The sequence below is a fragment of the Mesocricetus auratus genome, unplaced genomic scaffold (assembly GCF_017639785.1).
Source record: "Mesocricetus auratus isolate SY011 unplaced genomic scaffold, BCM_Maur_2.0 Super-Scaffold_4256, whole genome shotgun sequence".
Lineage (NCBI taxonomy): Eukaryota > Metazoa > Chordata > Mammalia > Rodentia > Cricetidae > Mesocricetus > Mesocricetus auratus.
The window spans coordinates 12,675,391-12,689,237 of NW_024429182.1; the positions used below are offsets into that span (position 1 = coordinate 12,675,391).

A 13,847-nucleotide genomic window follows, 5' to 3' on the forward strand; every position below is an offset into this window, starting at 1 on the left:
TATTCAGGGTTCCAAAGCAGAAAAGTCTTATCCAGCTATAAGCCCTGTACACTATGATGATTAATGGCCTGCCAATATATACTCATTTGTTTAATAGTGACACAATTTTCTTAGCTGTAACCAGCATCTCTCTGATTATATTTAAGGACTACAAAATAGAAGGGAACTCATGCCTAATTCTTTCAACCCAGTCAAGAACTCTTGACTGGATAGATCACAGGCAAACTTTAAAGAAGAAGCTACTACTATGGGTTTGCTAAGATGATAAAGTAGCCAATTGCCTTCTAAATATTTAATTTGATACCTGTAGATTACCCTTCTTTTTGCAGTGAATGGAAGTTAATACAGACAATACAATTGGTCAAAATAAAAAGAATTGGAACTATGGAATATTCATCCCCAAATGGGACATCTATAACACTCTCTCTGTCTCTGTCTCTCTCTGTGTCTCTCTCTCTCTCACCTAATTCTGAGAGAACATCAATGAAGAGGGGAGTGGAAATGTTGTAAGAGCCTGAGGACTTGGAAGATTGAGAATTTGTGTCTTCTAAACATCATAGGGCTATTGCACTCAATAACTCTCAACAGCTGTGGAAACCTACACAAAGACCTCCATACGTTCAACCCAGTTGACATTCCAGCATGACTAGAGGAAGGCCTCACAGTCCCACTACTAAATAAGGAACTACAAGGCAGTAGGCAAGTTTCTACTAGACGGGGAGTCAGTTTTCTGACTCCTGATAGGTTGCCTATTCACCAGTGGACAGCATTATACCAATAGACATAAAAGCAGCATCAAGTGGACTCAGTGAATTATGTTTTCAAAATTAAGAGGAAAAAGTAGAAGACATAAAGTTGAGGGAGATGCATGTTTGGAGATCTTGGAAAATTAGAGTAGAAGAGCAAGGTGTGGCTGTGATCAAAACATGTTATATTCAAGCATGCATTTTAAAAAAGAATTTAAAACAAAAACTAAAAATTGGCTAAGTTTGTTTTGATGAATCCTTCTAAGACCCATCTTAATTGCATTATGCAAGTATGTTTTGCACTTCACTTTTTCATATGGAATACCAGGCTGCATATTTAAGTGTCTTTATGAGCAAGATAGAAGAGGTACCAAATGGCTGCTGAGCTTTCCTTCCTAGTGGAAAGGAAGGATGACAGAACACCATTCCATCCTTTAAGTAAGTAGTCTGGCTCTATGTTCAATCTCCCTTCACATATACCCATGTAATAAGCTCAACTCCACATGAAGGGGCAAATTATTAACATTTAAGATTATGTGGACACAGCATTTAAACTGTAGCATTGGTCCAGAGTATACCAGGCCATGAAGAGATGAGTATGCATGTAGTATAGTTCAAAGCTATATCCAACAGAATTATGCAATAAGTTCAAATATGTCTCATAAAAGAATGTGATGAATACCTTAGGCTATGGGCTAAAGATAAGCAAAATAGGCAAGTTTTGACTAAAGAAAAAAAAACAATGGATGAATTTGGGGCTGTTGGCCAAGATTCTAGAACCAGGTCATGTCTGAATTGGAAAAAAAACAATGAACTTTGGCTTGATTTCAGTCAGGAGGTAGCTTATACCACCTCTTGAATGCAGGTGCTTATGCCCTGTAGAACTTACAACAAGAACCCAAGCTTTGCATTGACTCATATTAGAGAGAGACCTACAAAGACAGAAGCTTCTTGTTTTATGCCTAATGAGTAAGTGAAGGCTGGGGAATAATTTGGTAAAGTTAGGTCATGTACCTGAATCTTCAAACAAGTGTTTGAAGTGCAGTTTACAAGTGTTCCTAGTATTTTATTCACTTCCTGGCACTTCTGACAAAATTTGATCTTTGACATAGTATTCTGGGTTCTAAAGCAAAGTCATTTGTCCATCTTATTTAAGTAATAGGGTAAAGTTGAGATTTTTTTTCTGAATTTTCCATTTGTGTAATATCTGCTACACAGTATGTACCAGCAATGATTTTTCCTGAACAACAAACTTTGAATGAAATCTTTATCCATACAACAGATGTCTCCAGAAAAGTTCTATTGTAATACAAGTCCAATTTAATGATATTAGTCATGAATGGGCACTACTTCCTATCTTGGTTGACCTGTAGCAGTTCTGTATAGGGGTTGGCATCTCTTCTTTAGATTCTGATCAGAGTGTTAGGCTGGTTCTAAGTTGGACACCGAGCAAATACTTACATGTGAATGTCAAATCTCTCGAATATATCACAGATTTAACTTTCTATGTTGTCAAGTTTGAAGTAATGGTGATGTTTCCTTGTCTTTAAGTTCTGTTAGAAATTTCACAGGTCAATTAGGAGGCCAGCCTCTGGGATCCAGTAGTGATGTGGGTTGGTGAGTGCAAATATAAAACATTTCTATTTCATAGATGAGGAAACTCTAGCCCTGGGAAGAAACGATTTCTTATTGCATTCCTCACGGAAATATTGACACTACAGATGAAGGAGAACTGATGCCTTCAGTCCCTTCTCTAACACAGTAAGGAAATACTCACGTCATGATGTGGGTCTCTACTCCTGCCTCCACCAATGCCCCATCCACGAAGAGAGGCAGCAACGTGAAACCATATTTGCTCCAGGAGTGGCCCTCATCAAAACTCACCCTGAGGCAGAAACAAATACATGGAAAATAAAGTCATAATCTTTGACCATCATCTTTTATGTTATTAAAGTTTCCTCTGTATCTTGCTATCTGGCAATTTGGATTATCAATACTTAATCAACAACATCTCCCTATATTATAAGATTTGATCAAAATAGATTTTCGCAAAGCAGGCAGAAATGGCTCCAGATCTGCAGAAATATTTCAGTACATTAGAACTGATGAAAAACCACACACACACACACACACACACACACACACACACACACACACACACCATGCACAAAGTAGGGCTCAACAGATGGAGTGTCACATTTCAAATACTAAGATTGAAACTGAAGGTTCCATTTAAAGCACAATCAATGCAGCCCTTGGAGTTTCTGGCACAGATAAATTGAGTAGTATGGGTGTGCTCTATAGGAAGGGTGTGTGTGTGTCTTTCAGATCAAACTTCCAAAAAAGTAATTTCCTGTTAACTCAGAATGGATTTTGAGACTCTTGCACCTTCCAGTGTCACCTTGAAAGGCTTGTAGGCATGGCAAGTATGTGTGTGAACTGCTATGAGATGTCCTGTTACATCTTTTGTCCAAGGATAAAAGACAGACCTGGTCCTTTGTGGATGCAGAACACACACTTCTTTAAAGGATGCTTCTAGTGATTCCACGTTCTTAATATCAAGTATCTCTCTACACCTTGATCAAAGCAAAGCACACAGCCCAAAGATGTGTGTTTGGCTTCATCATGCTCTAGGATCTTTCTTGTCCTTTCATGTTCCTAAGTCTTCTCTAGATACAACATTTAAGATATTGAACCCCCTCCTATATATGAGAATTCTCATATATTCAGGGTTTTAAGCTCTCAGAGTTTATGGAACATGATCATTTTATTATTTGAATGACCCCTTGACACTTCACATATGAATCTTTGTTACTTGCTTCTACCTTTATATTATATACCATTTCAGAAAATGTATCTGATTCTTATTAAACTGTTAGCTTTTTGAGGTCAAGGACTCTTCCATTCATCTTCACAGTCCAATACTTATCAGGGCTATGGAAGTGTTAAATGGATAGATGCATTAAAAGGGAAAGGAATGGGAAAAGCCCTCCTTTAGTCCATTCACTCAATTTTTCCAGTATGATTTAAATTGACTTCCATACACTGGTTCTAGAAATCACCTTTTCCATGAATAGAAACCTACTCCATCCCTTCTCTATTCACATTTTAATATCACTATTCTACTGTTACTCCCCCATCTATGTTCCTATCTTATCATTTTTCCCAAATTCACAGATTAAAGTAGTACTGGGAATAATATCTTAACCCATCTATGGCAGTCAGTATGACAACAATGCTTAGGTTGATGATACACCTTGATCCACAGTCATAAAAGAAAAATGATCACACTGTTCAAGAGTTCATCTATCTTCAATTTTAAGGGCTTGGTTAATTCAGCCATTTTTTAAAAATTAGGTTGTAAGCAAAGCTAGTGTAGAGGAAGGTGGGGAGACCTGAACTGTTATGAAAATAGCATGATTCCAGCTTCCTTGCTCTTGTATTTTGGAATTTCCTACAATAATAAGGGTAGTTTTAGTATTTTCCATGGCCACTAACTAGTTACTCTGGAGATTAAGGAAACATCTCTGAGGCTTTATGATTTCTCCTTTTCAAGCCTGTTTGTTGATGTGACTCTAAAAAGACTGGTTGCTGTTTTTACAGAACAATGCTGACATGAGTTCAAGGCCTCTCTTGCTTCAGCAAGAATTTCCTCCCTGATAAAGATGAGTTAGCAACATACGCAGAGCCAGCTTCAGTGAATGCAACATGCATCTCAAAATCAGAGTTTCTCTCTTCTCATATATTCACCAACAGGGCGTAGGGCACCTATTTTTACTTTATACAGAGAAGAAGACAGCGTGAGGCAGATGATGAGGTCATATCACACTTCCCAGAATCAAGACAAAAACTTCAGGACAAAGCTAATTTGCAAATGGAGATAGAAACTGTCGAAGACTGAAGCCCTGCTTTTTGGCATAATCTCCATGGAAGATTCTGCCTCACAGGTCAATGAGGAGAATGGCATGTCAGCACATACCTAAAGACAAGCCCAGAAAGACAGGCAGCCTACGTAAGTTCAGTGCAAAGATGTCGTAACAGCAGCAAGTGCACAGTCTTCAGAGGCAGAGTGAGGATGGAGGACACTGACACTCATTCATGATCTAGGGTATTCGTGGGAGGCCACAACTGTACTATGTGGGTATTTCCTGAGAAGAGTGATTTCTAGCACCTGACTGTTTCAGGAAGAAGCAGTTAAAAGGAATAAAAGTACTGAAAGAAACTCCAGGGAATGCAATAAAAATCTTAGTATCTTAGTATCTTTGCTATAAGAACGTTGGGTCTGGAATGCAAATCAGTGATGGTTTGGACCTTGTAAATACTCATAGATAACTGCACTGAATGTCATCCCCCAAGGAATTCTCATTTGCTTCCTCATATCAATGGCTCATTAATGTCCATACCAAGGAAATTGGGAACTCCCTATCTTGAGTATTTACTAAGTGGTTTTTACTGTTTTATTATCCTGGCATGTCGTATCTCTTAAGATGTCACAAAATGGCCTGCTATACCAGATGTTATATAGACTATATGACCTCTCAGATCTTTTCCTAGTCTGTGTATCTATAACTTTAAAGTAGTGATATAAGAGGAAAAATAGAATATTACAAAATAGCTGAAGTTCTCCCTATAAGACCAGCACAGCATTAAAAGCAGAATAGTCAATGAGACTCAGCATTCTTCTTCCAGTAAGACAGATTGTTTCCTTTTATGTTACTGTAGACACAGGAGGTGTGGTGTGCTGGCCACCAGGAAGTTCTTCAGAACAACACATGCAATGCTCCTTTTCAGAGGCATGCACTAGTTAGAACTATGTTTCTTATGGGACTGTTTCTCTGAACAAAACAAGGCGCTGGTATCCTCAGCCATGTAGAGATGAACAAAATAAGACTGAAGATCAGGTGATGTTTCCCATTCTCTTTCCAAGAACATTGCAGGGATACAGGACAGTCTGTCAGGGCTTAGCAAACCATCATGCCTCAGGCTACCTATCAGTTAGATACCCTGTCCGTTATGAGTTTTCACTGGAAAACTGCATTCGGTGGGACTCTGTTGCTCCTTTCCCTCTAATATTTCTAAGGCACAGTAGTGATACCTGATTCAGGGGTTACCCGAAATAGCACTTAGGCTCTAATCTCTGTTCATCCAAAGTAACATGGTCATAGATACATAGGTCAATCTGTTCACTGTTTTGTCTTCATGCCTGTCTAGCTATATATCCTTTTAATTTGTGTAGGAAGCGGCATGCCTTGTTAGCCTAGCTAAAGTTTCCCTAGCTTTCAATTATGACTCCTATTTTCTGTGCAAAGCAATACAGCTATTATTTAAGTCTGAGAACCTCCATACCCTTGGGTAAGCTAATGCATTTCATTTGTGCATATATGCAATCATACATCTGTATGCGCAATAATGTCAGTCTGAGGTCCATAAGAGAAAATGAACGAACTACTTAATCTTTCTTCCTCTTAAAATATGCTATTTCTTTTAGCCTTGGAGTTTGTAGCTTAATTAGAATCTACTAGTAAGAAAGGAACTGTATTTGTGTTTCAAAAGCTTGAAAGAGGCAAAAATTAGTCAACCATTTTATAAGAAAGCGTTGATGATAATGACATGGTCAAGTCCTTACAAAACACTCCCACAGCCTTCAAGAAAACACACAAAGGATAATTTCTGGGAGAATTTGTATTTGTTGTAGTAATTTCTCACACACATTCAATAGCTGACATTTATCCACTTGCAAATGCAAATTATTCCTTTTCCCCTGAGATCTGGATTGATGGACAGGAGTAAACAGAAATCTCCATCCCCACCTAAGCTCAGGAAATGTCACTATCAACATCCTTCAAATGAAGATAATACTATCTTAAAAGCCCAGTTTAAAAATAATATTTAATAGTTTTAAGTTAGGAGAGGTAAACAAATAGTATCATTTCATAAGAGGAAATTCAATAAGGATCCGATTGCTTTGTAAACAACAAATTTTCATGTATTTTATTTTTAAAAAATGAAAAATTTGACATATGGTATTATACAATGTGTGTGATGGTAGATTCAGTTCTACACTAGATAATTATGAACTCAGAGTTATTAGCATATCCACTGAGTTGATCTCAACCATTTATTTACAGTCAATTTTCTACATTCGATATATATATATGTATATATATATATATATTGCTACTATTAATGCTACATTCTTCATTGAATATTTTAAGTGAGAATCATTGTTCCTGACTACAGAACCTTCTGTGGACTCTGAGTATTTTTTTCCTAACTTGGGCCGTTTTCCTCCAAGGGTTCCAGGACAAGTTTTTCCTTTGAGAGTAAGTATGTCCCTGCACAGAGACATCTACAGCTCAAGTTGAGTGGTCAAATGTAAGGAAGGCTAAATTTTTGCTTTTGTTCTTTTTTTATTTGAAAATAGATTCTTTCGTCATACAATATATCCTGATTATAGCTTCCCTCCCTTTCCTTCTCCCAGTTTCTCCCCACCACCATCTCTAGATCCACTCCCTTTCAGTCTCAGAATAAAAGGAAAAATAACCTCTCTAATCTCTTGGTTCCATGCTCCCCTTTTATATCGTATAGACTTACTTTCTTTATCTCCATCAAAAAGAAAACAAAAAACTCTTCCTCTGTCGACACCAGGAATGTTCTCTGCAGGAATCTCGCAAAAGCAGTAAGAAGCACACAGACCTAATCCCACAGTCAATGATAAAGAGAGGCATGAGGTCTTCAAGCATAGGATACAGTGGCTACGTTCTTCTCCCAAGACTTGACGGGAAGGAATTAGCTAATCTATGTTTGTGTGTCAACTCTTACAGAGATGGTTCCTAAAATATAATGACAGAGCTAAGAAACCGTGTCTCATTTGGTAAAAATGAAGTGTTTTAAGGTTTACTCTTTTCTTTGTTGGTACAAATCCCATTCACTTCTTAAAAGGCCACTCTTCCATCCATAGATACAAATGGGTCTTGCAAATGAAAGGGATCGCTTACCAGTTCAACCATAACACCTTTAAGCGACATTTAGGTTCTTTTCAATCCTGCCCCCTTTTACATGTCCCCATCCTTGGCTCTAATACAGTTTTCTAAGTACTCTATACATTTCTGAATTTTAGCCTTAGGTGAGAGTTTTTATTTTCACTTGCTTGCCTCATATCACTTCTGTCTGTATCCTCCAATTATCATCTCCATGTCAACTGCTGCAGAAAGACCAGTATCAGACAGTCAGCATCTTATAACAGACATTGCTTTGGGTAACTCTAAATTCCTTGTACTGACTATCATCTCCTAGAGGGCTAGAACTATGTTCCACCCCTCTACGCACTCCTCACCATAGCTAAAACATTAGCAATTAACATACAGGAGTTCCATTGGTACCTCCAGTTAACACCTGTGCACTAACTCTTTGAGTAAGGTATTTGATAAAGTTGTGTTTTAAACTCATTTTATTGGCAATTTTTAAAATATCCACATATTTAGGATTGAGCTGAATAATTTGTTGAAGTTTATAACAGTACCTGGAATGCAACATTCCTTCAACAAATCCAGACTATTATTTAGCAGGAAATGAATAATAATTACATTGGAAATTTTCACATATTCACCCTTAAGTTAGTACATACCTTTAAAAAATTATTTATACCTGGAATACAATCCAAGTGAGGGAGGAGTGATAATGTGAACAAAGGAGTCAAGACCATGATGGGGAAACCCACAGAACCAGCTGACCTGAGCTAGTGAGAGATCACTGACTCTGGTCTGACAAATTGGAAATCCACGTAAGACGGAACAAGACTCCCTTTATACAGGTGACAATGGTGCACCTGGGACAATATATGAAGCCACTGACAGTGGCTTCAAGATCTAACTATAATTAACAAACTGACTTAGTGGAGCCTGTTCTATGTGGAGAGATACCTCGCTGAATCTAGACACAGGGGTGTAGGGAGTGGAGAGGTGCCTTGGTCGTGTCTCAACAAGATGATGGGACAGACTTAGCATACTTCCTAAAGGAAGCCTTACCCTCTCCGAGGAGCAGATGGGAGGTGGCAGGGGAATGGAAGTGAGCGGGAAGAGAGGAGAGAGGGGCAACTGGGATTGGAATATAAAAAGTACATTTTGTTCATTGTGAATGTTACCATCTGCACTTTAGCTAGCCTCGCCTACAAATAACTATTTAGCTAAACAGAAAGCCTGGAATTATTTCTCTTTAAGAAATATACAAGAAACTCATCTCTCCATTGTCAAAAATCTAAATCATGACATCAGCCCCTCAAGATACATTCGTACTCTGTTCTTTGGTCCTCATTGATTAACTAGCATTTATGTTGCGAGAGTCATTACATATTTTCTTTGTTGACATGAACAATCTAAACTGTTTCAATTTTATCTCATTATTTATTATTCATTTGTGCATTCATTCATTCATAACTGTGGTGACATCTTTTTTGTACCAATAAAGCCTCTCTGAAGGTCAGAGAGTGGAGCTTGCCATTAGCTAACCATAGAGGTCTGGAGGTCTGTACAGACAGACAGGAAGTAAGAGGGTTGGCTGGAGAAAGGATATAAGCAGGGAGAAACAGGAACTCATTCTCTTATCTGCTGAGGCTCTAAGGTGGTAAGGTGTGGTTGTAGCTTGCACCTTCTCTCTGATCTCTCAGCATTTTCCTCTATATCTGACTCTGGGTTTTTATTATTTAGACAAATTAAGAACTCCATTTACACATAACAAACTCTTTTAACTACAGTTGTATTTTAACTGTACTCTGACAGAGGCCCCATAAGACACTTAGTCCCTTAATATTTTTGCTCCATAACAAATTTGATCTGACTAATAATTTGATTCTATTATCATCTCTTTTTATAGCATTCATGAAAACATTTTCAAGGGTTTCTCCCTTCCTGGCTATTTCTCCTTCATCACCTGTAACAGAGTCACTGGTTTCCCCTCATTGTCCAGATACCCTACACCATGACTTTAACTACTTCCAAGTTCTTTATAGCTACAAATCCAGACAATCAGTCCAGATCACTCCCTTAATCTTTGGAAGAATATACATGATACCTAAAGGTTATCTATGATGGGACAGTCATAGAGTCATAACTAAAGTTATTCAGAACTGAGCTCAGAATCTGTTAACATGAAGCTAACAATCCCTTTAGAGCAATTTCTATCTCTCATATTTGCATTCCAAATCAAGGTTTCCTGGGCTTGTTGATCTTTCTATGCTTTTCTGCCTTACCTACCCACACATATTGCTACCTATGAGGCAGACCATATAAGGATATTGAAAAAGTGGGCTGGTGAGTACTGTGTGAGGAAATGGAGACCAGAATTCAAAACCACTCATAATGACTTTCCCTACTGAAGAGCTTCTCATTATTAATAGGATAGGGAGCTGTCCTTACCATAAGTGCCTGACTGGCAGAGGTGTGTGTTTCATGGCCACAAGGGCTCCACCCCAGTCTAGGAACCAGACATTGTACTCTTCATCAAAGATCTGGAACACAACAACAGCAGCAATCACAGCAACGCCTTGCATTTGCAGTGCTTAACATCTCGCAGTCTTTCACATACACTGTTACATTTAGATTCTGGGCTTTCCAATGTCTCTATCAGTCTGACACGCATTATCTGCATTTAATAGATGGGAAACTGGGCTCACAGGGAACAAACAGCTCTCTTTAGTCCACTCAAATGGCAGATCCAGGACATTTCACACTGGCCATGTGAACCAAAATACTATGTAAAGGAAGGCATACGTATGGTGCATGCTCAACTATGTAATGCTTCCCCCCAGAAAAAGAGTATGATTTCAAAAAAGTATTCTTATCTTTGCTTTCTTATAAGTTGCTTTTTTCATATCTGTTTCTTTGCCTTTATGCCTTTTTAGTGTTTATTTGTCTAGGGATAAAAAGAGAATTTCTCAATACCCTAGAACTTAGACATAGTCACTAGTTCTTAGGTTCTTCTAGATGTTGGAAGAAGACCCCTATGAATCAATTTTTACAAATATTCATTACAATATAATTTTCCAGGGCTTTAAAACAAGTCAGTACTTAAGACATATATTTGTCCAAATCTTATTAAACTATCCATTCACTGTCCACTGATTCAATGATCCACATCTCCATCTTTTTATGTTAAGTGCCAGCAAAATATGAGTCTCAACAAAGATGTTTTCAGATCTAATTCCACGTGTATCAAGCTATATCATTATTTCAATATATCAAGATATATCAATATATCACACTTATTCTAGCTTGAAGCAGGGATAGTATTTATTCAACAAAGATCCCCAATTTCAGAGTTCATAGAGCAAAATAGACATTCTTGCATTCTTCATGTTCTTAACTCTGGTGTGGCTTATATTATAGAGACACAGAGGCTAGCATGGTGACTCAGAGGAAAAGACTAGAAGAGGGTAAGCATGAGCTGGCAGGGGGAAAAGAGGAAGGAGCAGGGATAATGGGGTCTCCCGCACATATGCTCACATGAACACAGCACAGAAGTAAGCTACTCAGTCTAAAAACTTTATTTCTCGTTCTTCACATTTATCTTTTCAGTAGAGAAAAATTCCCTACTAACGTACCCTCTTAACATGCAAAGAACTTAAGGTTGTAATTCACATATATTTCAAATATGATGGAGAGGCAAAGTCTGTAGCTCTCATCAGACGGTAGCTCTGTGATAAGTCGTGTAGTGGGTATAAAGGACTGAAGCCAGGGAGGAGGAGAAAGCGGTACTCAAACATCCCTTTTGGTACTGCGATCCATTGCCAACTATTCCTTATGACAGTCACTGGCATGAAAAGTAGAAGCTTGGGCAGTTTGAGAGAGAGGGGAAGAAAAGCAAGATGGTAATATCACATGGGAGGAATGCAGCATTGGCTACCTGGCCAGGTAAAATGTTTCTTTAGGTTCTTGAACAATGATTGTTCTTTATACTGGATGAGTTGTTTTCCAGCTCCTGACCTCTTTTGGCTCTTGAAATAGATTATCTTATATTTTGAAGGCTGACACCTTTTCATATGTCTGTTCCCTAGTCACTTGATTACAGTCTTTGGAGCATGATTTGTCATATTCTTCATTGCACCCTGCATATTAGTTAAAATAGCTATTGCATCCAGTAAGTGCCTGGTAACACTTTTATTGGCAGTAGTAGTGACAATGATGGCAGTGAGGATGATGACAATGCTGCTGGTGGTAATGCTAGATGTTATTTGGCCATCCAAATTGGAGCTTGACAGCTAATGGTGAATTCACCGGCATCAAGACATTCAGTGCCTTTCCCTTCTCTTTTCCGGTTAGAAGTCTTATTCGTTTTAAGTCTTAGTAAAATGTTACCTCTAATTATTAAGTCTTTCCCAGGCTCCCTAGTAGAACCAATCTTCACCCTCCCTTTAGACCACTAAAATAATTATTTCCTTCATGTAAGTTTTGAACTCCTTAAATGAAGGAATGTCAAATCTTGAGGCTCTTGCCTGATACCTTGTTGACATTTAACTATGTCTATGTTGACATATATCAACTACACAATGGCTATGTGGGACATTGCTATCACTGCTCCAAGTTCTATTGCTTGCAACACTGAACTGATTTTTCTTGTAGACATTAAGCTGTCTTATATTTACTGATAGCTGGGTCTACATAATTCTCAAATTATCACTGACTTCCATGACTTTTCTAGTTTCAACATTCTAATCTTTTCCCTTTGCAGATAAAGAAGCAGATCGAGAGAGCTGATGAGGAAGGACTGCTTGCCAAGATTCTTTGGCACACTAATGACAGAAACAGCTCCATCAGTGTACCCCCAGGAACTGGAACAACATTTAGCTTCCAGAGGTTATTACATATATACTGCTGAAGGGATGAAATAACCAGCCAGGCTAAGTCTAGGTTTCCCTCTTAGAGGCCCAGGTGTCCTCTAACCCACCAGTACCCTCTAAACCTGTTAGACAGAGTAAACTGGAGAGCTAGTCAAACATTTTTGACTACAAAGTCATAGGAGTCTAAGAATCCCCAGCAATGGCAGATGCTAGATGTCTAAATGTCTGCTTTACTGTAATTGTCTTCCCTATCCCTGAATCACGCCACTTACCTGTCTCCATGTGTTGCCCCCATCGGAGGAGATGAACACACCGATATCCGTGTAGGAGAGTTCCGAGCCAATGTTGCCTGAAACATAAGCAGATCATCTGAAATTGTCAGGCAGTTCACATTTTAAGTGTGCTCAGAGTTAGAGAGGATGTCACAGTAAAGGTTTCCCAAAGGATGCTTACAGCTTAGTTGTGTACACTCTTTCTTGAGGTCACCTACAAATAAAAGCCCAGCAGGAGAAAGAAAAAAAAAACCTCATTATGAGAAAAGCAAGAGAACGGTGTGACACAAATGCATCTTTAGCTGGTAGGACTCAGGGACTGACTGTTGCTGAAGTCACTCACTCTCACCACCCAGGCTGTTTCAGATTGCCCCAACTGGTGCACACTGAAGATGCAGGGGCAGCAGGGTATACATGAATATAGAGGATGTGAACAGAGCTCTCCTACTCCAGTATAACATAAGCCTAAGAAAAGTGTGTATGTGTGCACGTGTGCACGTGTGTGTATGTGTGTATTAGCATGGATGTATATGTATGCATGTGTAGATGCTTCCAACTTATATTTGCTGACTTATCTCTTGACCTACTTGAATCTACTTGAATGAAGTAGGTTTAAAAAAAACAACAAAGAGTACATTAAGTTTCGAGAGGAAAGCCATGGGGAGATGGGAGGAATGAAAGTACAGATTGTATTAAAATGTATCATATGACAGACTATGGACACCCCCATGGAAGGCCTCACCCTCCCTGGGGAAATAAGGGGATATCGGGGGGGGAAGTTGGTGGGAGGGCACGGGAGGAGGGGAGGGAAAGGGAGAGGGACCTGGAATTGACATGTGAAGCAACCTTGTTTCTAATTTAAATTTAAATTTAAAATATAAAAATGTATTATATATTTATGAAATTCCCAGACAATGAGAAGGAGGTTAAGATATGAGGGGGCTCGTTGGAAAGAAGGGTGTCATGAAGAGGGGCGTGGCAATGGCGATGAGAGAG

The 13,847-nt window shown here is 38.6% G+C and overlaps 1 protein-coding gene across 1 annotated transcript in view; it reads right to left on the bottom strand.

Annotated features, from left to right (window-relative positions):
* Nucleotides 1-13,847, bottom strand: part of Sorcs3 (sortilin related VPS10 domain containing receptor 3) — a 609,591-nt gene that overhangs the window by 75,515 nt on the left and 520,229 nt on the right. Inside the window, exons 12-14 of the mRNA XM_005063478.4 lie at nucleotides 12,852-12,928; nucleotides 10,160-10,251; nucleotides 2,524-2,631 (exon numbers count right to left, since the gene is read on the bottom strand). Of these exons, the coding sequence (XP_005063535.1) occupies nucleotides 2,524-2,631; nucleotides 10,160-10,251; nucleotides 12,852-12,928 (277 nt within the window). The remainder of the gene's footprint in view (nucleotides 1-2,523; nucleotides 2,632-10,159; nucleotides 10,252-12,851; nucleotides 12,929-13,847) is intronic.